General features: G+C 40.6%; 1 protein-coding gene across 1 annotated transcript in view; it reads right to left on the bottom strand.

The window, feature by feature from the left end:
• Positions 1–1,111: 1,111 nt before the first annotated feature.
• Positions 1,112–26,858, bottom strand: part of CILK1 (ciliogenesis associated kinase 1) — a 39,546-nt gene continuing 13,799 nt past the window's right edge. The window contains exons 5-13 of the mRNA XM_002817010.5: positions 18,999–19,131; positions 18,104–18,275; positions 15,853–16,020; positions 13,429–13,749; positions 11,802–11,992; positions 11,534–11,682; positions 9,223–9,351; positions 6,106–6,228; positions 1,112–5,091 (exon numbers count right to left, since the gene is read on the bottom strand). Of these exons, the coding sequence (XP_002817056.3) occupies positions 4,937–5,091; positions 6,106–6,228; positions 9,223–9,351; positions 11,534–11,682; positions 11,802–11,992; positions 13,429–13,749; positions 15,853–16,020; positions 18,104–18,275; positions 18,999–19,131 (1,541 nt within the window). The 3' untranslated portion in view covers positions 1,112–4,936. The remainder of the gene's footprint in view (positions 5,092–6,105; positions 6,229–9,222; positions 9,352–11,533; positions 11,683–11,801; positions 11,993–13,428; positions 13,750–15,852; positions 16,021–18,103; positions 18,276–18,998; positions 19,132–26,858) is intronic.

Raw genomic sequence — 26,858 nt, forward strand, 5'->3', positions numbered from 1 at the left:
GATACAATTTCAGAGGCCCTGAGAAGTCTTCTTAGCCTTAACCCTTCACTCATCTGCTCAGTAGTAGGTAAAATTGCTTGCACAAAAGTCAAGAGCTTCAAATCTCAGTTTAAGAGCTTTGTACATTCCCAGAAGAGGGAAACATTTGACTTAAATTCAGCCTTAGCTATAAGCGATTGGTGTAAGACCCTATTCTAACGAGTGGGTTTTCTTACCAGGAAAGATGGTTGAGAGCTTGAAATGGCTTCTTCAGGGTTTCTGAAGGGGCAGCATGGGCCTAACGTGATGCCAAAAAGACAAATGCCCATGATTACACAGTAAAGTCACTGTGTTCTGATGGCGAGAGGCACACTTAGGGATTCACCAATGCAAGTTTGATTGGTAGATCATGTTCCTAGAAAATCCTGTCAAGGAGTCAAAGAATGTTTAGAAAATGAATTTCCTGTGACATTCTTTATGTAGTTCATGAAGTTATGAACTTCTTTTGAAGGTTTATATTGTATATGGGAATGTGCAGTGAAAAGCTAAAAGACATATAAGGCCAGTTAAAATGGTGAAATCAGGAACAAGAAACTGTTTCCACCTGCTTTTGCTTTTTTTTTTTTTTGAGACAGGGCCTCACTCTGTTGCCCAGGCTGGGGTGCAGGGGGGTGATCTGGGCTCACTGTAACCTCTGTCTCCTGGGCTCAAGCGATTCCCCTGCCTCAGCCCCCCAAGTAACTGGGACCACAGGTGCATACCACCACCCCTGGCTAAATTTTGTAATTTTGGTAGAGACGGGTCTTGCCATGTTGCCCAGGCTGTTCTTGAACTCCTAGGTTCCAGGGATCCTCACGCCTCCACCTCTCAAAGTGCTGGGATTACAGGTATGAGCCACCACTCCCAGACGCCTAACTTTCTAAAAGCTGAATTTTAAAAAAACCTCCACATTGCAGGATAACTCTTCATTCTGCTGCTCTAAGTGTATGCATCTAATTTCATAGCAGTAACACGATACTAAGCATTCAGGAGAAGTTAGAAAACATCAAAGTTCCAAATGAACTAACAAAGGACAAAAATTAGAAAATACTAATGGAAGAACATGAAAACAAAAACAGAACACTCAAATCAATTTTTCTTAAACTTCAACTTTATTTGGACCAGGAAATTTTTCCTTACATAAGGTTGACATTTTTAAACACCTTAGGACAAACTATTTAAAAAGCAACATTTTTTATTTCAGAAGGGTCTTGCTTAAGTGGTTTTCTGAATTCTTCTCATTATTATGAATATGTGCTTTATAAATAAATATATTGTCGGTTACTCCATTGTAATCAAATCAGGTGACTAATTGCTATCTGTACTGAGTTATCTGAGATCAGAAGACTTGATGCAGGTCATTTAAAATTCACATTAGCACAGTGTCTATGAGAAACTGATAATACAGATTAATGTGATATTTACCTCTAGTTTGTCTTCCTAATGGTTTCCATGAGAAGGTCCTCACAATAAATTATATAACAGTACAGTACATTTGGTTGGAAATCGTAAAAATAATTCTAAAAATTAGCTCCATATATTATGTTGCTACAGTATGGTTTAAATGATATAAAATAATTAGTATGTCAAACATCTTCTTATAAACATATTGCTTTTGGTCATACACTGAACTGAAATGTACAGCATAAATTCCTTTTTTTCCTCTCCTGAATGGCACAAAACAATGGCTTGATTGTAGGGAAATGCTACTTCATGAGAAAGCATGGTGCCCATCAACTCCAACAGTACCTGTATTTGCACTTAAAAATAAAATAATTCTTATTTTGTGTTGTCTTGATTGTATACAATTTTTGATAACTCCAGAAGATGACACAGCGTTACTTTATTAGATGTATATAGTCCTTTAGGCAAGAGATACATTTAAAAAATTATTTGAAAATCAAGTTTCTTCCTACATAAATCCTATCACACATGAGCTGGCTGAGGGCTTGGTAATTAATGGAATTTTTTTGTAAAATGAACGATCATGTCAAGAGTAGTTTTTATGAAAATGCAGTTTTCCCTGCTCTGCTGGCACTACCTGGGGCACATCAATACCCCCACAACACACCTTCATCACTGAACTTCTGTCTCATTTCGGCACAAAATGAGAACCAACCCTGTATCATTTCCTGACATCCCAGTAAGCTTTCTGACTGTAAATGAGGTATAGTCCTGATAGGTAGTTACAGGTATATCATTTCTGTTGGTGTCTTACATTACATTTCATAATTCTATAGTAACAAAAAATAGAGGTAACAAGAAATGGCTGCACAGATTCTCAGTCAGAACAGAAACAGAGAGACAAAAGAAATGGTTACTATTCCCTTCTATAGTGCATAGGTTTTTTACACAATTTGTCCTTTACCCATTTCAGAGAAGGGGAGGAAGAGTACTTCACAGCATTTGCTAGTTAGAATTTGTTTTTGCAGTCCTTTCGTTTTCTCAACTGCACATCAGCTACTTGATTTTTTTTTATGAATATGTGTTTGGCTTCCCCAGGGAAGTTGTTTGCTGGTAAACAAAGGAAAGCGTAAAAAGAAGAAAGCAAAGTATTTTCTGAAGTTGGGCCCTGTAAAGTATTAGAAAAACAATTTTATAATGTGTAATAATCAGGTAACTAGGTTTTTCAATTAAAAAATGTAATGACCTTATATAAGCTAGATTACCGAGACTATGGTATTAAACAATCCATTTGCTCCTCTAAGGAATATTTACAATTTAAAACCTGCTTTCCAGCAAGCTGGGCAAGGTTTCACATTAATTTACTTTTCATATATAATACAGAAAATGAAAATAAATATTAACCTTATAGTAAAGGACTCTGAAAACACATTTTCTGATGCTTTAGATAACGAGTTGAGAATATAATACAGAAATGAATTCAGCTTCAAGTTGTGCTTGCATATATATTTTCTGAAGCTTTGCTGCCAGCTTGTTAACAGGAAAAGACCACCTATCACATCCACATCCATTATGTGCTTTTCTCATGCCCCTAGGGATCATGGTGTTTGGTCAAGTATATTTTTGAGTCAGATTCTCCAAAGCATAAATTACTCTCTGATTTTAGGTTAGGGCCCTTTGGAAGCCATGGTAATTTGTTCAGAATGCAACATATTATTAATACACCAAGGCAATAATTTACCAAGTCATTAGGTTGAACCATATGAAAGTGTCTATATTCATTTCACCTATCATTTTAACCTATAAAAATGATCACTTGGCTGGGTGCGGTGGCTCATGCCTGTAATCCCAGTACTTTGGGAGGTGGAGTAGGGTGGATCATGAGGTCAGGAGATCGAGGCCGTCCTGGCTAACACGGTGAAACCCCATCTCTAATAAAAATGCAAAAATTAGCTGGGCGTGGTGGCGGGTGCCTGTAGTCCTAGTTACTCAGGAGGCTGAGGCAGGAGAATTGCTTAAACCTGGGAGGCGGAGGTTGCAGAGAGCCAAGATCACACCACTGCACTCCAGCCTGGGCGATAGAGTGAGACTCCATCTCAAAAAAAAAAAAAGATTACTTACATATGGTTCAATTTGTCATTATCCTGGAACCAATAGAGAGTAGTTTGAGCCGTAGGAGAATATGAATCAATAGACTGTTGAGATTGCATTGCGTTCACTGATGGTGACCTTCCCTCTTGCCTTTAAGGCAACCATAAGTGAGGCAAATGTACCATATAGAGATGGATGAGACTGGATCTTTTGTCTTTTTCTGTCTCCAAAATGGCTTTGTCATTTTTGAAATTGCTGTAAACATTCCTCTCAATGGAACAGCCTCTGCCCAACAAATAAAGTTCTTACTCTTGAAAGAAACTACACCAGGGTTAGGATATCAAATGTGGCATGTGACTGTGACTTCATAGATGAGTGGAACCTCTGCCATAACTCTTTCTGCTCCCCCAATTGTCCTGAGAATTTGGCTAGGACAGAAGATTAGTCATTGACTGCTCCTAGCCAGATCTGGAGAACTGAGCTACACGCAAAATTCCATCTCAGTTACTATAATCAAAAACCTTCTGCTGCTTTGATACTTAGTTTTTTGGCCATGCATCTTGGCAGGAATGTAAGTTTGATGGACTGTGTCAACCTTCATGTTGAGAGCCTTTTGAAGCAGAAAGCTCTCCTTTTATTGGTACACATACAACTTGATTTCAAAAATGGAATAAATTAGAATATAATGGCATAGTATAATTAAGCTTGGTTTCATCTGAGATCTGCAACCACATTAAAGAGTGTCAGAAAAATTTTTAAAAATGTATTTACTTAGCGTTCTTTCATCTGGGGAACAAAAGTAAAACAAAGTGAATTATATAATAGTCCTTTTAGAACAGCAGAGTGGTATCCAAAAATCAAACCAATGACCTATTAAGAAAAGCAGAGGATCACTTTTCTAACAACAGTCCAAGAAGGCCTGAAGTACCTAGTGAGCCACACTTGAAATTTAACCACTTCATAAATATCTGCACCCACTGAGTAAATAACCCTCTATCACATAGCCTTAAATTGCACCCCTGTTGCAATACTGCATTAATATTATTATATTTTTCAAAATCTGTAGAAAATATTATCTGGAACCCCAAAGGAAAATCAATTAATTTTCAAAAAGTTCATTACAAAGTTGACTGTATAAAATGCTAAAACATAATCCATATATACAAAATGCTGTTGTTTAAGAAAATAATGGGACCCAGTTTTAGAATAAAATAATTTTATACAAAAAAGCCTACTGCATTCAAATCAATATTTTTAAAAAAAACTTTAAAAAAGAATATTGACATGTCTTAGTTCAGAAGAATAACTATAAAGTGTTGATTTGCTTTTATGCCCTCTGCACATCTTGCAGGTAGAACACCAGTCAGCTGAGGGAAAGTGTCCTGCTTCTCCCTATGAAGAGATTCATCACCAAGGCAGATAGTCATCGCCGAGATGCGTACTTGGAAGCCCAGTCTGTCCGGCCATGCACTGGCTGGGCGGCTGGAGGCCGTGGTATCAACCCAGGAGTGCTTCTAGGCTGGGTGTGGAAGAATGGTCGCCCAGGATGAGGTCTCATGGCCTTCAGGGAGGAATAACCTGCAATGAAAGAAAAAGGCCGGCATGACTGATATGGGGCCAATGCAAGCAAAGTACAAATAAATGCATTTTGGTGACAAAAACATGAGAAAATAAGGAGTTCAAGAGGAGCATCTTGTCTCCTACTTATAATCTTCTCTACTGCAGTTAAAGACAACGGTTTAAAGTTGTCAGGCCAAAAATAATGGCATCATTCTTGACCCCTCTTTTTTTCATATCCTACATATAATTTGTCAGGATATCCTATTAGTTCTACCTTCCAAATATTTACAGAACCTGGCAACTTTTTACCAACTGAACTACTACCACGCTGGCCCAAGCTAGCATCATTTCTTACCTGGATAATTTCAACATCCTCCTAATTGGATTCCCTGCTTCCTACCTTGCCCCTATTTCAGTCTTCTCATGACAACAGCAGCTTGAGGGAGCCTGTGGAGATGGCTGTCAGATCACCTCACTTATGGACTCAAAGCCCTCCAGGGACTCTACGTCACTCAGAATCCATGACAATGTGCTTACAGGCATCGTATCGCCCCTGACCTCATCTTGCTACTCCCCCTCTCACTCCTGTCACTCCCGCACTCTGGCCTCCTTGCTGCTCCTTGAATTTGCCGGGCCAGTTCTGCCTCAAAGCTCAAGCACAGAAGAATCTCCTGTCTGGAAAAGCCTCACTCATACTGTATGCTTGCTCAATCACCTCCTCCAGGTCTTTACTCAACAACTCCTTTGCAGTGAGCTCTTCTTTAGCTACTCTATCTAAAATTGTAACCTGTACCCCACACTCCAACCCCCACAATCCCTACCTCCTGTCTGCTGTATTTTTCTCCTTAGCACTAAGTCAGTAAGCATCTGACTTACTATATGTTATATAGCACTTATTTAGCTTACTTATTGTCTGTAGAGTGCAAGTTTCATTTATTGGTGGATCCCAGGCCTAAAACATGCCTGGCACAAAGCAGTTGTTGAGTAACCATTTGTTGAGTAAATTCATGAATAATTTAAAATACAACTCACCAGGGGAAGGGTCTGGAATAGGTGCTAGGTGTACCCTCTGCACAGTAGAACCGATTTCTTTTTTCAGAAAGGAAGGGACATAGTTTCCAGTCAGTCCACTAGAACTTGTAGAGCTGGAACCAACTGATTTGCAAAAGCAAAAAGCTCATTACTACAAAGACATGTACCCGGGACACCAACAAGGCTAAATGACAGCACTGCAGAGCAATAACAAACTAAGTTTTTACTTTTAGGGAAAAGAGCAAATCATGATAAAAATGAGTTCGGAGCCAAGCATCCCACCATACTACCCCGTCAGAAAGACTGCGGGGGCCAAAGACAGTGCTGCTCCTGTGAGGGGCAACCAAATAGAGGGTGGGTTGGTTGTGAAATTTTTTTAGAAAAGGGAAATGTGACATTTATTCTTTAATTTCTTTTGTAAAAGTAGATTTAGACTGTTCTAAAATTTGCTTTTTTCACTCCATAATATAGAATAGTTATCCTTCCATGTCAGTACATATAAATTCTAGAGTATGGCTAAACCATAATCCATTTAACCATTTTCTTATTGATCAACACACAGGTTATATTAAATTATTTAGCTGTGACAAGTAATTACACACTAAATATTCTTATCCACATCAGAAAAATTAACCATTTTTTAAAATGTTAAATACCTTAACTTTTTATGTCATTTCCACTTGGGAGTGCTTTAAGGGCAGAGACTGTATGCCACTCATCTTTGTATTCTGGGGAGGATAACAGAATGCCTTGCATATAGCAGGTAATCAATTAATATTGGATGGGTGAATGAATATAATTCTTATTATTTAGGCTTAAAGGTACACATGGAATAATGAAGACTGTTATTATTGCCCGTTATAGAAATGGAAATTCTAACCATTAGGAAAAGTCAGTAAGTAGTAGAGTTGCTGTTTTCACAACACAGAGCCTTTTCAGCAATTGTTTAAGGCAGAGTGGAAACACAGTCTAGAATGCCTGTGTGAGGAGTTGTGTTGGTCAGCTGGGGTGTATTTTGCACTTTGGTGAATGAAGAAATATGAAGAAAAATGGGAAGAGAATTTGAACAGGTAAGTCACAAAAGAGAAAAAACTTATAGTCAATAACCACAAGAAAAGATGATGAACCTCATTAGTAAACAGGACATGCAAGTTTAAACCACAATAGGATACCATTTCTCACTCATCAGATTAGCACAAATTTTAGTCTTGACAGTACCAAGTGGCATCAAGGATGTAGAGCAACTCCCATATCCCGCTGGAGAGCAAGCAGTTTGGCAGTATCTATGAAGTTGAAGATGAGCACACCCTTTAACCTAAAATGTTGACTCTGGCCGGGCATGGTGGCTCACACTTGTAATCCCAGCACGATGGGAGACCCAGGCGGGTGGATCACCTGAGGTCAGGAGTTCGAGACCAGCCTGGCCAACATGGGGAAACCCTGTTTCTACTAAAAATACAAAAAAAAAAAAAAAAAAATTAGCTGGGTTTGGTGGCACATGCCTGTAATCCTAGCTACTTGGGAGGCTGAGGCAGGAGAATTGCTTGAACCAGGGAGGCAGAGATTGCAGTGAGCCGAGATCGTGCCACTGCACTCCAGCCTGGGCAACAGAGCAAGACTTCGCTTAAAATAAATAAATAAATATAAATAAATAAAATAAAATAAAATGTTGACTCCTAGTTCTTGTACTCAGAGGAATCCTCACACATGTGCATAACAATAGGGGTACAATAATCATCTCAGCACTCTTTCTAATAGCAAAAATTGCAATCAACTTATGTATTTACCAAGAAGAGAAGGCATACATAAATTATGGTCTATATAAATAATAAGTTATGGTGTTGTACAGATATATATTGTATATGTTAATAATATATAATGATATATATCTCTATAATTGCTACACATATATTTATTAAAATGCATGAAGCAGTGATCCAAGGTTACCTTCAAATAAATTTTAAAGCCTGCAAAACCACACTATGAAGTTTATACAAACCTAAATAAACACTCGATCAGGCTGGCATGCGGGGAGGTAAGGGGAAGCAGGGAGGCAGGAAAGGCACAGACACTGGGCTTCATGTGTATTTGCCAAGTTCAACTTTTTTTTTTTTTTTGAGACAGAATCTCGCTCTATCACCCAGGTTGGAGTGCACCCAGGTTGGCGCAATCTTGGCTCACTGCAACCTCCGCCTCCCAGGTTCAAGTGATATCCTGCCTCAGCCTCCTGAGTAGCTGGGATTACAGGCCTGCTGCCACCATGCCTGGCTAATTTTTATATTTTAGGTAGAGACAGGGTTTTACCATGTTGGCCAGGTTGGTCTCAAACTCCTGACCTCAAGTGATCCACCTGCCTCAGCCTCAGCCTCCCAAAGTGCTGGGATTACAGGCATGAGCCACCACACCTGGCCAAAGTTTGACTTCTTAAGCTGGGTGATGGCTACACAGGTGTTGCTATATTATCTCTTTCTTTTCTGTATTCCTTAAAATAAATAAACACCTAATGGATGAAGGCAGTGCACTTGGCAGTGCAGAGGGGAAGCAGCACATGGCAGGGGCTGCCTGCATTAGGGAAAAATAACGCAGGAAACGTCTCTACTGTGAACAGGGTTTTTCAGCCTTGGGACTCAGTAAATTCATTCATCCATTTAACAGAAAAAGTGGGGAGGGTCTTCCAAACTGTCCACCTTCCAACTAGAAGGGATCTTGATACTCTGGGCCTGCAGCTGGGTCATCAGAAGGAGGGGACAGGCTAGAACAAGGCAGACACAGCCAAGGGTGACTTCCACCTCAGGAGGAGGGTGCCTGCTGCAGCCAGGGTCTCAGCCATCAGGCCTAGTAAGAGTCTGTAAAGGTATTTTTGTTTTTCTCTTGAGCCAGGGAAGACTATGCTTTCCTCCCCAGCTACCCTTGAAGGCAGACTCCCATGGGAGCTGGCTGAGTCCCAAGGGACTGCTGCCGAGAAGGAGAGGAGGATAGGGCTGGAAAAGAGGCCTGAGCTTTCAGACGACAAAGGCCCCTGTGCTTCCAAAGCTCATCCCATGACTCCTTGTGCCCACCTTCCTGCATCCAGGGAATTTGCTTTTTGCCATTTAGGGGTTAATGATCATTACTCACCTGAATTTACTTTGCTGATTACTGACACTGTCCCCGAAGATTTTCCAGACAAGCCAGAACTAGACCATGGATTAGGTGGAATAAAGTCCTTGCCTGGATTCGAGAGTATGCCATTTCTTATATTGATCCCTGATAGAGAAGAAATGATTTTAAAATGCAAAATACACAATGAATCTTACACTAAACTACAAAGATAAAATTAATGCAGAACTCAATTTGTCAAAAACTCTCTATGATGCAATAATCAAAGCAAAAACTGACTCTGATGATGTCATCTGACAGATGTCCAAGGAAAGATATCTCACTGGTTGGTGGCCCAAGAGAGGCCTCTTATGCTTCTAAGATCCAATGGATCTGTCCCACGTCTTGGCTCTCTGGTGCCATCCTGGGCTTCACTGCTTCTGGACATGCTGTTCTTCCCCTTCACAGACTACTTCCTTTCAGTTAACTTTTCAGTTTCTTCTCCATCCCCCACCCACGGCCTCCAACTCTGCAGCCCTCTGCTCTCCTCTGTCTTGTCCCCAGGGTTCCATCTTCTCACCCGACCTGGACCATTACTCCCATTCCCACAGGCACTGCAGCTTTTTTTCAGAACTTAAAGTTTAAATTCCCCCTTTATCTTTCTCCTTCTTCCCCTACAACCAAAAAGAAATAAAATAGCTCTCTGATTCACTCCCTGCTCCTTTTTGCCTGTGGTCACTGTAATTCAAGGCTTGGCCCCTCATAATCTATACCTGTCTTCTGGATCTCTCTTCTTCCAGATCAACCTGGGACCTGTCAGGCCAATCTTCTAAGAACAAAATGTCAATCCTGATGAAGTCTAGCAATATTTAGAAGCCACATTCGAAACCAGAGGGTGAGGAATTTCATGCATCAAGAGGGCCTGCCATTCTCACCCCATTCCTCCCTTCTGACTGCAGCTCAGCCTGTGCGACCAGCCCCCTCACCTGGATGACAGCTACAGCTTGCTGGCCCCTCCCCTACTCAGCACACACGTGTTGATACAACCACATCACTCCTTCAGTTAAAACCCTTCAGGGACTTCTCATCGCTCATGAAGCAAAATCCAAATTTCTTACAAGGCCCCAAAGATGCCTCATACTACATACTACATCACCTCCTTTCTCACTATGCTCTGGCCACACTGGCCTCTGCCATTCCTCTCACAGGACAAGCCCTCTCCTGCCTCTAGACCTTTGCACTTGCTGTTTCCTCTCTCCCTGGTGTGCTCTGCCCTCAGCTCTCTGCACATTTGGTTCCTTCTCATTCTTTGGGGCCCAGCCAAGTTGCTTATTCAGAGAGGACTTACCTGACCATTCTTTTACAATCTGTGATTACTATTTGTCTATTTGTTAAAGTCTCTCTCCCACCACTAGCAGATAAGCTGTGTGAGGGTGAGGATGTTGTTTGCAAAGCTGCTGTATAAAGCCACTGTGTAGACTACAGTGTGAAGGAATTCCCCAGGGTTGTGTGACCCAGTGGCCCTGCCTGGCTGTTTTGTTTACAATAATATTTGCAGTGCTTTGCACGCAGTAGATGCTTGATACATATGTACTGAATGAATGATTCACTAATGCTGTAAGTTTGGAATATAGAAAATCAGGAGAGAGGTTTGGATACCCACCAAACTATAGCATTGACATTTAATCCCCATAGTACTGCCAGGACGGTGTGACTAAGCTCCTACCCTGGTTTCCCTATTGGCCATTTCCCCTAAACCTGGTCTGGTAGAGGGGCCTCAGACATGCCGCCCAGCTTCTGCCAGTTCCTCCCTCCCTGGAGGCTGGACCCAGTTTCCTATACCATATTTCTTATCTTGGGTGACTATAAAAGATAAAAATGTGAGGCCTAGGCCCAGACACGGTGGCTCATGCCTGTAATTCCAGCACTTTGGGAGGCTGAGGCGGGTGGATCATTTGAGATCAGGAGTTCAAGTCCAGCCTGGCCAACATGGTGAAACCCTGTCTGTACTAAAAAATACAAAAATTAGCCGGGCATGGTGGCGGGCACCTGTAGTCCCAGCTACTCAGAAGGCTGAGTCAGGAGAATCGCTTGAACCTGGGAGGTGGAGGCTACAGTGAGCCGAGATGGCGCCATTGCACTCCAGCCTGGGTGACAGAAAGAGACTCCATCTCAAAAAAAAAAAAAAGTGAGGCTTGGGCTTCAGCAAATATTTCTATGATGTTCCCCTCAGTACTGAAGGGAAGCCCCCCTAGTATCTGCCTTCTAAAACAGAACCTTTGTGAATATGTGATTCCAAGGACAGGGTTTCTTATTAATAATCAAAGTAAAGCCAAGTCATTTATATTACCAGGCAAGTATCGAGAGTGCTTCAAATAGTGCTGCTTGGCTGCAGATCTCAGAGTGGGCGTGTCTCGCCGCTGATATGACATCTGGGTGGGGGCACTGTTTCCTGTGCCCACAGGCTCAGAGGGCTTCAGGTCCAAAACACTCTCAAACCTGAATGAAGAGAGCATGGCTTGGGTCAGCACGAGAGACAGTATGTATCCTCAGATATGTACCCATAATCTCATGAATCCCAGATTCAGTCTGTTTACAAATGTGAGCAGCACACTTGCCTGCAGAGAGGGTCATCATTCTGTCTTTTCTTGTTTTTCAGGTCAATCCTGCTGAGGGATGGACTGAAATCCAAGTCATCCAAGTCAGCCCAATCATCTGAATCCTTTGTTGACCTAGAAATAAGACCCCACCTTCTCCTACTCTTTGGCTTTATCTCACCATTTTTGTGCTCCAGGCCAGCTGCGATTTTCTGTGTAAACAAATAGGGTGGGGGAAAGCAATACTTGGCATTAACAGAACTCATCCATGAGTAATCTCCATTCTGAACTTCCTCTGCTATGCAAAGGAGGCTCCTGGGGCATAACATTGCTTCTGAAGGGGCAACTGTAGAAAATACATTCCCAATCTTTCTGTCTCACTCATCCTTCACAGATCATATCAGCTGCCATCCATTGATGATGTTAAAGTTGTAAAAAAATAAGGATAAAAAAATTTTTAAGATACTTCTCACACACCAGGAAGATGGCTAAATTCATACTCAGTCTCATCCTAGATGAGTTAATATGATCTCTACTGTTATAAATACGGATGTAAGAAATTAAGGCTAAGATGTCAGTCAGCCTGTCCTTTTACAGAAATCAATGCAAATAATGCCTTTTTTGCCTTCTCAGTAGATATGGTTACTATCTCTTAGCTATAAAGAATTAGCTACAACAGGACGTTTCCATACACATACCACTTCTCAATTGTGTGCTGCAATAAAGTGACTAGGCCAGAGATACCACCCTTGCATCTCACATCGTGGTGGTTGGGAGCCAGGAGTCAGCAAATACTAACTGACACAGAAAGTGCCACTTTTTCATAAAGGATAGACAGTTGGCCTCTTTAGACAGCACTGCAAAGCTAATAAAAAATAGAACCCCTTGTCAGGTTATTATTTTATTAAATCTAACACTCATTCTTTTCTTTTGAAAACCAGCCCAAGAGGAGCAGAAAGATCTGGGCTCAGTTAATAACCCAGCATTAACATATCGATTAACAGCAATAATGTGGATAATAATCTACAAATATTAATATGGTGCTTTATGCTTTTCAAAACATCTTAAAAACATCATGGCCTTTGACCCTCATGAACAACCCTGTCTGGTAGGTAAGACATGTACTATAATCTTCCTTTTATAAATGAGGAAACTGAATCCGTAGGGATTAATAACAATTACTAACCTTTACAGAGTTGTAACTAGGTGCCAGGTATTATTCTAAATTCTTTTCAAGTATTAACTCATTAGTCCTCAAAGCAATTGTATCAGGTAAGTACTATTATTATCCTTATTTTACAGATGATGAAAATGAGGAGCAGAGAAGCCACATAACTTGCACAGGTATCAAGCTACTAAACAGCAGAGCTGAGATTTGAGCCCCTGGCAGTCTGGCTGCAGAGGCCAGCTCCCAGCCACTACCCTATAGCTGCCTCCATTAGTGACAACGTTTTTAACAGGCACAGCCAGAACTTGAATTTAGATCTTTCACTCCAAAGCCAAGGGTCTTTTCACAATTCCATGCTGTTGCCAATAAATCTACCATGACTGGACCCTGTATACTGAAAAAGAAAATATTTCACACAATAATGGGGTCAGAAGAGGAATAAACAGACACGAAGCTCACTGGTGAATCTGGGCTGCTCACCGACTGGGGATGCTTGTTGTGGAGGGACGGGAAAAGCAACGGGCTTGGCTTGTCCTCCTGGAGATGGCTTGGGTGATCTGTCCTGGAGATCTCTGCTTTGTAGGGGTACGTGAGATGCAGAGGGGGCTGGCTGGCTTGATGTTGTCGTGAAGAAATTCGTGTGTGTGGCTTGGTTGGCGGCTGGGCAGGTGGGACTGGCTTAATATGAGGAGGTGGGCCTGCCTTTTCCAGGATGCCTTTCTGTGGTTTTTCTGAATCCTGAAGGTTTTGTGTGGTGCTGCCTAGTGGGTGTCCAACTTGGAAGTAAGGATATCGAAGTGCCTGGAATGACAAATAAGGCTTTAGCAGAAAAGTCTAGCCAGGAAAGTTACCACTGTCTTGATCTACTGGGCTATATTTCATTGTGACCAGTTTACTACTGTTTCTTAGCCCAACTAGAAAACAGTATCTTGAATTTTTAACACCCCTTGTGATTTTTCTTATCTAAGATACCATAAAATATATGTAATGATTGCAACACAAAGTTATTTATATATAGTACCCAGTTACACTGCTGTTACCCTGGCTACCTCTAAAAAGCATTCTGGATCAACACAGATCTTGGTTTTGTAACTTATTTGCTACGCGTCTTAAATAGGGTATTTCATCCTTCCAAGCCTATTTCCTCATTCCACAGAAGAAGAAAAAAATAATACAAAACTGAAAGAGCCAAACATAATGATCCTGGAAGACTCTGAAGAATTGAGTACAAAATAAGCAGGCACATATGCTTTTATCCCAAAAGTGCCAAGAGTGTAATACATGATATAGTTAACCCTTCCCTATCAAGAACAAAACCATGTCAGTTGTTCTGGATAACTGAGTTTTCTGGATAGCCAAGAGATAACTTAAAGTTTAGGGGGTTACAATTCTTTCTGAAATATTCCCGGTATTCTCTTGTCTTTTTGAATGAAAGTTATTAAGCATAACGTAATCTTTCTAAGTAGGCCTGGGACAGTTATAAACATCTGTAATAATTACATGCAAGTGTAGATACAGAGGCAATTAATGGGAATAGCCTGGTAGAGGTCCCAGACTCTAGCATCTATTATAACTTGAAAGCCTTCTCTGTAGTCACAGACATTTTTGCAAGTCTTAACTGATTTGGGGGGTATTTTTAGCTTTTCACACTATTCTTAAAAGCATACATTCCTCTCTTGCTTCCTTGTTACAGAATCTTTTCCTTTTCATTTCTTATATGCATCTGTTAAAAAACTGGGTTCATCGAAAAGCTTCTTTTCTGCCCTGCAGCCATTTGTGAATTTCACCACCAGAAGTGCATTCCTGAGAGCTTTCCAACCCTTGAGCCATCCAAAGTCTTATGGCACCAAATTGTAGTTCTTTTTCCCTTGAGCTTTCAGAAAATTGCTTTTCTAACTCCTTAATTATTCCTCCAACTATCATCTCCCCAGCTATCACAGATTCTACCACCACATTGGCACTTTTCTTCAAATATCCTCATCACTCTTCTTCTTCTGAATATCTTCTCTGATTAGAATTGGTCACTTATTTGATCCTCTGAGCAATGTAACTGTCAGTGAGACAAGTTGAGAAGGGGCCAGATGTAACTACCACAAAAGGAGGTTTGCAAGATGCCTGTGAGTAATAAGAGTCCCCGGCGTTACCACACCTCTTTTGGGTATATTTCATTATTTAAGTCTAAGTGGCCCATGGGAGGATGGATTGGGAAAAGAGCTATGAAATCAGTGGACCTGACTTCATACTTCAGGTCAGTTGCTTGAATTGTAGCTAGTTGCACTATTTGAACTAATTAGTGGATGAGTGATTAGAGCAAATTGCTTAAACTTTCCAAGATCGAGTTTTCTCAGTCACAGAATTGAAAACAATAATGCCTGTTTCATGGAATCTTTATTGGATTAAAAATCATATAAAATATATTGAAGCATTTGCACACTGTAAAGTGCTATGGAATACTAAGTGCAGTTACTATCCTAGCTCTATCTCATCTGTCAATCTCTTTAGGTCATGAGTCAGTTGGACTTCACATAATATGAAGTTGCCTTTCAACAACCAGTACCGGCTTATAAACAAACTACTATATAATTGTAACTCAGAGAGAACAGATTTGAAAACATTCTCCAAAGACAGATAAATATATGTTTATTTCCATTTCCATATAAATGGTGATATATCATGTGAATTATATGCCAATTTTCAAAGCAACTATATTGTTTACATCGTAACTACTTTATACCCAGTAAGTTTCAAATTATTTTAAGTTCTCATACTTATATAGTACACCATTAGTGGTATTCTGTACTATTTCTCACCCATAATACTAAATACTAAATATTTCCTGTGCAATTTATAGAAATTATTCAGAGTTAGATATGAACTTCATAATAGAAGAAAATGGAAGAAAACCTGACTAGCTGTTGGTCGTTTCTTGGGATCCCACTGAAGCATGTCTCTCAGGAGCTGGATTGCTTCACTGCTAGCATTGGGAATCAAGGTCTTTAAGTTATTGGGTACACACTGCGGCCAACGGAAGTTCATTGCACTTGAAAGTTGATAGCCTTCAGGCCAGTCAGTCTGAAAGAAGGAAAAGATAGAATATCTTGCTCAGCCAATTGCTGTGATATAAGTTTGTATTCTGGCATGTGTGCCCCAAATGGAAAGGCAACCATGTCATTACCCACCCACATTCATTAACCACGCACATTCACTACTATGGCACTATATGGAATGAGACATAGATTTGGATTAACAGAAAGACCATGAAATCTGGGGGAATAATGGAAAAGACACTGGATTTGCCAACTTGTTTAATCAGCTTTACATAAGAGAGTCTATCTCTTGAGATTTTGGGATTGAAACAAATTAATATTTCCCCAACTGTGTTCCATGAGACAGAAGTTTTGGAAACTGCCAATGAGATATTCTTTTGGGGAAAACAAAATAAAACAAAACATTCTGTTCCTGGACAAATAAATTTGTGAAACTCTACCTACGGTATCTTCAACTTGATGATTCAAAGTATACATGTGGAGAAGACCAGCAGTAAAGAAAGGTGTTTCACCCAGTCTCAAGCTTTCCACTTTTTCATGCATCATTTCTATGGGACACTAAATGCTGGAGGGAATGATGGAAAATGCTAAAGAAATGTTCTTTAAGGTTCCTTCTAGTTCTAACACTCTACTATTTTATAACATACAGCCTAAGGTAATTGTTCCTCCACTCCTTTTTAAAGCCAAGTGGCAATACATATAGCTTTTATCATTCATTCACTTGACAGTTCTGGAATGCCTACTATATGCTTAGTGTTGTTGGAGATCCAAAAATGATCCAATATAAATCCTGCGCTTAAGAGTATTACTGTTCTTAAAAGAGAAAAGAGCATTTATTTAAAAATAGTAATAATGCAGAGTAAAAAGTGAAAAAAGCTGCAAGAGATGTACAGGTATAGATAGAGATGCAGAGGAGAAAGATTCCAGCATTGGACTCAGGAAACTTTCTTGAAGAGGTGGCATTAATAATTCATTCAAATGATTAAAAAAATTTTTTGAGGATCTAGTTTGCACCAGCAATGGTGTTGGGACCTGGGAAAATAAACATACAGCAAATCCTTGTCCTGAGTGAGCCTATGGTCTAGGAAACAACTATGTACACAAATAATTATATTAACAACATAGCACACAGCTGAAGATGGGGAGGAGATTAGAGAAACAGTGAGGAGGGGGATTACTGACGGCCATGTGACAGATATCACTCAGTCAGAGGATGTTACGTGCAGAGCACAGAAGCAGGGAAATTTCAGGGCATGCAGCTGTTAGGTGTACAGGTATGAAGTGAACGATAGGAATAGGAGTTACGAGGCTGGCCAATGGGGTGTCAACCAATACTTTTATGAGCGGAAGTCAGTACCAGAGCTGTTCTTTAGGAGGTTGAATATGGCCACAGGCTGAACAAGAAGCCAGAGTGAAAATACTTCAAGGCAGAAAGATGGCGAAGATGCCATTAGACACAAGAGGGTGACTGTGGTCCAGTCTGTAACGGCAGCAGTGGACTTGAAGGAACAAGAGCCATGTGGCAATATTCAACAGGATTTACCCACCAACCGCTTGGATGAAGGGAAAGGGGAGTAAGAGAAAGACAGAAGGTAAAGCTGAATTCAGCCTCAAGGTGGGGGCTCTGGGATTATGATCAGACCACAAACGAAAATGGAGAATGAAAGAAGGAAGCTAGTAGGGTGTTAAACAAAAGGCAATGGTGAGTTTCAGGTGATGGTGAGGGAGTCAGGAGAAAATCCCATAGAGAGTTGTAGACACGTGAGTGGAGTAATAATGGAGGGAGGCAGGGGATAAGGATTACATTCAGGAGACTTCTGAACAGGGGTTAAGAGTTGTAGCAATGAGAACTGAGAAGTTCTGCAAGGGAGGTGAGATGATACAGAGAGGAAGGCAGAAGGAGCCATGACAGATGTCATACTTAAGAACAGGAGGAGGAAGAGAAGCCAACCGTATCTGAGAACGTGGGCAGTGGAGAATGACTGAGGTCAAGAGAAAGAGTCTAGAATGGGCAGGTGCTTAATCATGTCAGTGCTGAACAGGGCTGAGCGGAGGAAGCATGGGAAGCTGTTAGCTTTGGCTCACCGGCCTTTGTTCTGTATCATTACCTTTTTTGGTGTCCCCAGCACTTGGCAAATTTTGAATATTGTGTCAATTTCACTGGCTCCAGGGAATAGCGGCCTGAGGGTGTAAACTTCTGCCATGATGCAGCCCACGGCCCAGACATCAATGGGGGAGCTGTAGTTGGTAGACCTCAGGAGTACTTCTGGAGCCCTGTACCTGGAGGAACAAAGGTTAACTGCTAGCTATTGCTTCCACTGCTCAGACATTAAATTAAATAACAATCAGTTCTCAGTGAGGGGGTGTATATGTTCCTATTTTCTCTCTAGTTCACTGTGGTGTAATGGAATTGTGAGAACTTGGCAACTGCCGTAGGCTGCTGTTGACAAGTAGTGTTTCTCTAGTTCACAATATTTTCTACTGAGCATTTCTCTACAGGAGACTTCTCTATGGCATCTTTGAGAAACACAGAGAAAGTAAGAATTAGGAAAAAAGAGAGAACAGAGAAAGTGGAAGGGAAAACTAAGAGAGAAAGGGAGAGGGAGGAAAAAACCTACAACTTGTGTGTAGACTACTTGGTCATGGCAAACTGCTTAAATCAAATTCCCAGTGTCTCAAAGTTTTCACAATAGCAATTAGATGGTTCTCAGACAGGTCTTTGCAGAATATTTTACATAATTCTTTTGTTAAGCTGTCCTCAGGAAGGCCTATATATAAAATTTTATTTACATTATAGAAAAGCATAATAGGTTTTCTTTTAACATGATTTAGAACACAAGATTTTTAACCTTGCACATTACCAACATATCTATAAATATGTATTTCAGACTGCACTGTTTCTCTTAGTGAAAAGTTAACGTTTGTGACTTTAATATTATCCTAGCATAATGATATCTTTTTAAAGAAGTGCAATTAAATAATTTTGAGAAAAATAGTATTCACCATCTGGTAGATACATAATCTGTATATGGAGGTTTTGATCGTATTTCTCGGGCCAAACCAAAGTCTGCAATTTTCACAAGTTCTGGTCCCATGCAGAGGAGGTTCTCAGGCTTTAAGTCTCGATGAAAGAAGCCTATAGAGACAGTAGAGGAGAAGAAATCCAAATGCAAGTTCGCTTCCGTATTATTCTTTGCGATTGTATTGCTCTCTGCAAAATAGTTATAATTTAAAAAGTAGTCTGGCATGGCACCAAAGACTTTATGCATTCATCCCACAGATAATATAGAGTCCTTTGAACTTCTCATAGGATTACATTCATTTCCCTTTGCAAATCATTCAAAGGTGATCTTCATAATTTTTTTTACAAGAGAGAAAATTTCTTTTAAAATACCAAACTGGATTATAGGATGAGATAACTTTGCAAAAATAAACTGTCTCCCAAGGGAAAAATATCACTGATGGCATCTCATTCTATTGCCTAGGTTGGAGTGCAGTGGCACAATCATAGTTCGCTGCAGTCTGGGCTCAAGTGATCCTCCTGTCTCAGCCTTCCAAGTAGCTGGGACTACCAGCACAAACCATGGTGCCCAGCTAGTTTTTTTGTTTTTGCTTTTTTTTTGTAAAGATAGGGTGTTGCTCTGTTGCCCAGGCTTGTCTTGAACTCTTGGCTTCAAGCTATCCTTCTGCCTCAGCCTCCCAAAGTACTGGGATTGTAAGTGTGAGCCACCATGGCCGGCCCAGATAACTGTCTGATGGGAATTAAGAGTTTATACCACAGCAGAAACACAATTATAATTTTTGTTTAAGAAAGAATTTATGAATATGACCTACTCACATCTGAGATTGTGGTGTATGTTGCAACATATGTTTAAATGTTAAGTACTTATTACTTTGCCTAGTGAGGAAGTACAATGGTACATTTGCAGCTCACATGAAAGGCAAAGATAACTCATCATGTGGGAAGCCTGTCTCAGCTGTAGCAGAGCTCTGGAGGTACAGGCAGGAGATAGTCAACATGGCAATCTTCCAAGCTCACTCAAACGCCCAGTGAATTGCAATATATGTCTCTGAAAACCCCAAACCTCCCACTTCCTGAGAGTATCACCAACCTAGACATCATTTAATGTGGCTCCAAATCTCAATGGGACACCAACACTGGAAATACAACTCAGCTACTGCTGATGCTATTATTTGTTACACATTATCATTGTTATGATTACAGGCTGAGTATTCCCTACTCTGAAAATCCAAAATCTGAGATGCTCCAAAACCTGAAACTTTTTGAGCACCAACCTGACACATAAAGAAATTGCTTACTGCAGCATTTTGGATTTCGGATTTTTGGGTTAGGGATGTTCAACTGGTAAAATATAATGTAAATATAATGTAAATATTCCAAAATCTGAAAAAATCCAAATTCAGAAAAACTTCTGGACCCAAGCATTTCAAATAAGAGATACTCAATCTGTATCAATGTTGTGAAAGCTGGATTCTAACTAGCACATTATGGGAGAAATTAATAGCCATCACTGAAGATCTACACGATTCCTTGACAACCTGTATGTTGACAATGCTCAAGTCTACATTTCTAATGTGCCTTCTCTACCCTTCTGAAGACCTAAATCTCTATTTGGATAGCAACTGGATGTCACTATCATCCCTATGTTAACTTATCCAAAACCACTTTTGTCCTCTCCCAAATCATCTCCCCTTCCTAAACTTTGGATAAGATTTCTAGGTACCTTGTAGTTATGTTGGATCCATCCCTACCCAGTTATGAGATTGTGTCGTATTTTCTATCAAAACATCTCATATCAGCTAGGCGCGGTGGCTCATGCCTGTAATCCCAACACTTTGGGAGGCCGAGGCGGGCGGATCACTTGAAGGTCAGGAGTTCGAGACCAGCCTGGCCAATATGGCAAAACACCATATCTACTAAAAATATTTTAAAAATTAGCCGGGCGTGGTGGCACATACCTGTAATTCCAGCTACTCGGGAGGCTGAGGTGGGAGAATTGCTTGAACCTGCGAGGTGGAGGTTGCAGTGAGCTGAGATCACACCACTGCACTCCAGCCTGGGCAACAAAGCAAGACTTCATCATGGAGCGGCGCAGGGGGGTTGGGGGGGTGAATCTCATATCTGTCTCTTTCTACTTTCTCACTGCCTATGTCTGCATTGCCACTTTCTTGCAGACCTTCCTTGCTCCATCTTCTCTCCTATAATCCCGACCACTTAAACACTATCTTTCCCTTGTCACTCTCTCATTCACCCACAAAAACCATCCATGACTCCTTTTTATATTTAACAGGGCTGAACTCCTTTCACTCTACCTAAAGAGAGAAACTTATTTTCCAACACTTATCAATATATGTAAAGTGTGCTCCAATCAGGTACAACTCCTCATTCTTTGTAAGTTCATTGTACAGTCATGCACTGCATAACGAAGTTTCAGTTAACGATGGACTGCATATATGATGGTGGTCTTATAATATTATAATGATGCTGAAAAATCCTTATCTAGTATTTACTATACTGTACTTTTAATCATTATTTTAGAATTGTACTCCTTCTACTTACTAAAAAAAAAAAAAAAGTTAACCGTAAAATGGCCTATGGTAAGTCCTTCAGGAGGTACCTAGAAGGCTTTGTTATCATGGGAGATGACAGCTCCCTGTGTATTATTGCACCTCAAAACCTTCCAGTGGGACAAGATGTGGAGGTGGAAGGCAATGATACTCATGATCCTAACCCTGCGTAGGCCTAGGCTAATGTGTGTATTTGTGTCTTAGTTTTTAGCAAAAAAGTTAAAAAAGTAATAATTTAAGAACAGTAAAAGCTTATAGAATAAGGATATAAAGAAAATATTTTTGTATAGCCATATAATGTGTTAAGCCAAATGTTATTACAAAAGAGTCAAAGTTAAAAAAAGTATAAGTTTATAAAATAAAAAGTTTCAGCAAGCTAAGATTAATTATTGAAGAAAGAAATTTTAAAAATTTAGTGTAGCCTCGGTGTACAGTGTTTATAAAGTGTCCTAGGCCTTCATACTCACTCACTGATTCACCCAGAGCCATTTCCTGCAAGCTCCATTCACGGTAAGTGCCCTATACAGGTGTACCATTTTTTTTTTAAATCTTTTATACTATATTTTTACTGTACATTTTCTATGTTTAGATACACAAATACTTACCATTGTGTTACAATTGCCTATAGTATTCAGTATAGTAACATGCTGTAGAGGCTTACAGTCTAGGAACAATAGGCTATACCATATAGTCTAGCTATGTAGTAGGCTATACCATCTAGGTGTGTCTAAGTAAGTGTACTCTATGATGTTTGCACAACAATAAAATTGTCTAACAACACATTTCTCAGAACATATCCAGTCATCAAGTGATGCATAACTGTACTTATTTCCATTAATAATGTGCCCTTTGCTCCTTTTTGTCTACATCAATCCCAACTTTTGCCATCCTCCAACACCTGTTTTGAGTTTCGCTTCTTCCATTATGCCATTCTAATATGCTAGCCTTCATTCATTCATTCATTCATTCATTCATTCATTCATTCAATCAACACATTTTCACTGAGCATCTACTCCATGCCAGGCAACAGATTAGGTTCTAAGGATTCAGAAACAATGCAATGGACATGACTCTTGCCCTCATGGACATAATAGGCCCTCCCCTCTAACTCCAGTTGAGCTCTATCAACTTCAGGTATGTTAACCATTTTTTTTTTTTTTTTGGAGATGGAGTCTTGCTCTGTCGCCCAGGCTAGAGTGCAGTGGCACAATCTCAGCTCACTGCCAGCTCTGCCTCCCGGGTTCACGCCATTCTCCTGCCTCAGCCTCCTGAGTAGCTAGGACTACAGGCGCCTGCCACCACACCCTGCTAATTTTTTGTATTTTTAGTAGAGACGGGGTTTCACCATGTTAGCCAGGGTGGTCTCGATCCCCTGACCTCATGATCCACCCGCCTCAGCCTCCCAAAGTGCTGGGATTACAGGTGTAAGCCACTGCACCTGGCTAACCATTTTTTATGAATTAGACGGAAGCACTTTAAGGGCAGAGGCCACATTTATATTTCTTGTGAATGCCTGGCACAGTGGCAGGAGCACCGTGGTCTCATAATATATTCTTGATGATTGAACAAAGGACTTTCGTCTGTAGGGAACATTAAACAGCTTAATGTTAACACATCTACCTGATCCAAGCACCAGGGTCAACTAGAGAGCAAACCAGAGCTGTGAGGAGGATGGGAGGGAGGAAACCCATGAGACAGCACTGAGAACTGAGAGAGAACAATGACCCAGTAGTGCAGGGGACAATGAGGGCTCAGAGATGGTTGTCCTTGTGACAGAGGGAGTTGTATTAGTTGAATGAATGAATGAAGGCAGGAACTCTAGCAGGACTAAATCTATTGGTCAAGGTTGTTTTCCAAAGACTGTCTCTGCCCTAGAGCAAAGGGAGGGTGATTGTGATGTGGTTATATGTGAAAATACACTAACTGCCATTATCATGGAAAGGAACAATATTTTAGTAAAAGGACAATCCTCTCTGTTCATCATTCAAAGACAACAGTACTTAATACTGGGTCAAGTTCCAAATGGATAGTATTATACTATGGCATAATGGTGGATCTGTAGGAGAAGTAGCTGGCATAGATGGACAAAGTGAATGTAATTACAGAGCCTAGAACCCAGTAAATACAGAAGGGGATGAAGGTATAGAAGTGATCAGATACATTCAAGAGGGCATAGGTGAGAGGAGGAAGTACTTCCTTCCCATCACGGGGTTGCTTTTATTTTCCACAATCCAAGGCATTGACGAGATCAAAAAAGTTTGACATGGGTTAAACCAGAGACAGGCACAGCAAGTTTGCTATTTTATAGCACATGCATACACGGGTTTGTATGTATATTGTGAAATATTTATGAATATATATTCCACTGCTCATTCTTTATCCTGACATTGTACTGGTACATACCTAATGGCCTTCCTCATATAGTTCCTTGAAATATCCTAGTGAACTTAATAGTAAAATAAACCAAAATTATACATAAGAACCAAACTTGAGGTTGTCAACTCAACAGATGCAAAGAGCATTCAGTATCAGTCAAGAATGGCCTTTAAAACGAAAGAAAAGATTTCTGATATGGACACATTTGGATGCTTATGATCAGCCTAATTAAATAAAGATTTATTCATGCCCACCACAGTGGGTGACATCTCTAAGACTTAGTATAACTGAGTCATTGTGTTTGGACCCTCTGTTCTTCAGAGCACCCTCCAGCTTGCAGAAGGCCTGATTGTGTGTTTCCATTTTGGAATTGGCTTAAGAATGTGTAAGGATACAAGCAGTGATTACAGTGATCTTTTGTCAATGCACCTGCGACCTCTGAAAATAGATGAATTGTGAGACCATGGTTTGTCTTCCTAAAAACTCAGAGCGTTCAAAACATTCCAGTGAAAAAAAGGAATGGCAGGCATCATTTTCTTACTGAACAGATGGGAAAACTGAGTCATAGTGGCAGGGGGCGGTAGATGAATTACTCCCAATTCCACCAAGAAATGTGTCATAGCTATTATAGTGTCCAGCTCTACTCTCCCTTTCAATCCATATAGCTAAATCTTTTTTTTTTTGCAAGACAGAGTCTTGCTGGTCGCCCAGGCTGGAGTGAAGTGGCGCCATCTCAGCTCAATGCAACCTCCACCTCCCGGGTTCAAGCAATTCTCATGCCTCAGGCTCCCAAGTAGCCGGGATTACAGGCCTGCACCACCATGCCCGGCTAATTTTTGTATTTTTAGTAAAGACAGGATTTCACCATGTTGGTCAGGCTGGTCTCCAACTCCTGGCCTCAAGTGATCCACCCGTCTCAGCCTCCCAACGTGCTAGGATTACAGGCATGAGCCACTGTGCCCGGCCCATATAGCTAAATCTTGATTTGTTGTTTTGATCCTCTCAAGTCTAGATTAATGCTGTTTCCCCTCACAGACTCCCTTTTTCTCATTTAGTTGGGGTAATTATTATTTCCAAACTTACGTGGCAGTTCCCTTATAATGAGTCCTCTGTTCTGCAGCCCCTACCCCGTATGGCAACTCCCTCTGGCATCATCTAGAACACCCACCACAACAAACTTGTGTCTTCTCTCTGCTCAGTTCTTCCTATCATCAATTCATACTCAGATGCAAGTATCGTGCTCACACTCCATACCTCGTTCTTTGTTTCCACCGTAGTCATGCTCCTGTAAACACTGGCCACTCCTCCCATCAGCCAAGCTTTATCCTCTCCCTCACTGCTAACTCCTCTTTAATCATACTTCCACAGAGGACATGCACACTAATGAAATGGGGGAAGGAAGATTCCGATTCCCCCACATATCCCTTTAAGCAGCTTCTCTTTTTATGGGCTCTACTTCAGGCTGAAAACAAGCAAGGGAAAATGGCTGGGAAAGAAAATTAATTGCTAACAGACTATAAAAATGACTGATGAAAAACTGTATCTGTCAGTTGACATATGCTGTATTTGTTATACTGACTTCAAGTAGAAGCCTTTATAACAAATTGTGAATATATCTGTAGACTGTCTAGCCCTCTGTTAAGTACTGAATAATATAGCAATGCGCTGTTATTAGCCTTATACGCATGAGATCTATTCCTGGTAATTAAAAGTATAAGATCCTTATGTCATATACAGGTACTTTTCATGTCTATTTTAACATGACATTACTATTTCCTTATGAGCGGCAATGCCACATAGTGGGTAGGTATGCAGACCAGCCAAGTAGCCTGATTTCAAATCATAATTCTGTTACTCACTGGCTGAAAAGTACTTATCCTTCCTGTGCCTTAGTTTTCTTATCTGTAAAAAGGGGAAATAATAGCATCTACCTAATAGGGTTGTTCTGCAGGATTAAATGTGTTATATTTGTAAAGCTTTTGTTTGTTTTTGTTTTTTTTGTTTGTTTGTTTTGAGACAGAGTCTCGCTCTGTCACCCAGGCTGGAGTACAGTGGTGCCATCTCGGCTCACTGCAACTTTTGCCTCCTGGGTTCAAGCTATTCTCCTGCCTCAGCCTCCCAAGTAGCTGGGATTATGACCAGCTAATTTTTGTATTTTTAGTAGAGACAGGGTTTCATCATGTTGGTCAGGCTGATCTCGAACTCCTGACCTCAGATGATCCGTCCACCTCGGCTTCCCAAAGTGCTGGGATTACAGGCATGAGCCACTGCGCCCAGCCTATAAAGCTTTTTGAGCAGTGCTTGCACATTAATACCTTGCAAGAGCTGGTCATTAACGTACTACTATTAACACATTCTCTCATTTTACTCTCCCACAACCTGTTAAAGTAGGGAGGCAGACATGGCTCCATTTTTTGCTAATAAGAATTACATCTGACGTGCTCCATCAGTGAGGAGGTGGTACTAAAACTCTGATTCATACCAGGGTTCCAGTTCTGCTGATATGTGCAATGTGACCTATAACAATAAGCCTACTTCTTCCTTTGGGCTTCTGATTCACAATGGAAACCCTTTTAGTTGGGGTCATTCAGAGATCACACAACAGCAAAGTGCTATTATGATAAGAACCTTCCTGTTCAAAACTGTTTGACTTCCAGAAGACAGGAACAGACCTTCAATTTAATTTCACTCCTATATGCCAGCTGAATAACAGAGGGATTTTCTTTCATCCTGGCAGAAAATGTGTGTGCTTACTTTTTCATTAATAACCCTTGGGCAAGGAAAACATCAAGCCACAAAGAAGGCTTTCTCCCCTCTACCACATTTTGTTATTGATGAATCAGATATGAATATATGGAAATAACCAGAGAATCTTCAAACACTATGAATTTATACAGG

This window comes from Pongo abelii, chromosome 5 (assembly GCF_028885655.2).
Source record: "Pongo abelii isolate AG06213 chromosome 5, NHGRI_mPonAbe1-v2.0_pri, whole genome shotgun sequence".
NCBI classification, from domain to species: Eukaryota; Metazoa; Chordata; class Mammalia; order Primates; family Hominidae; genus Pongo; species Pongo abelii.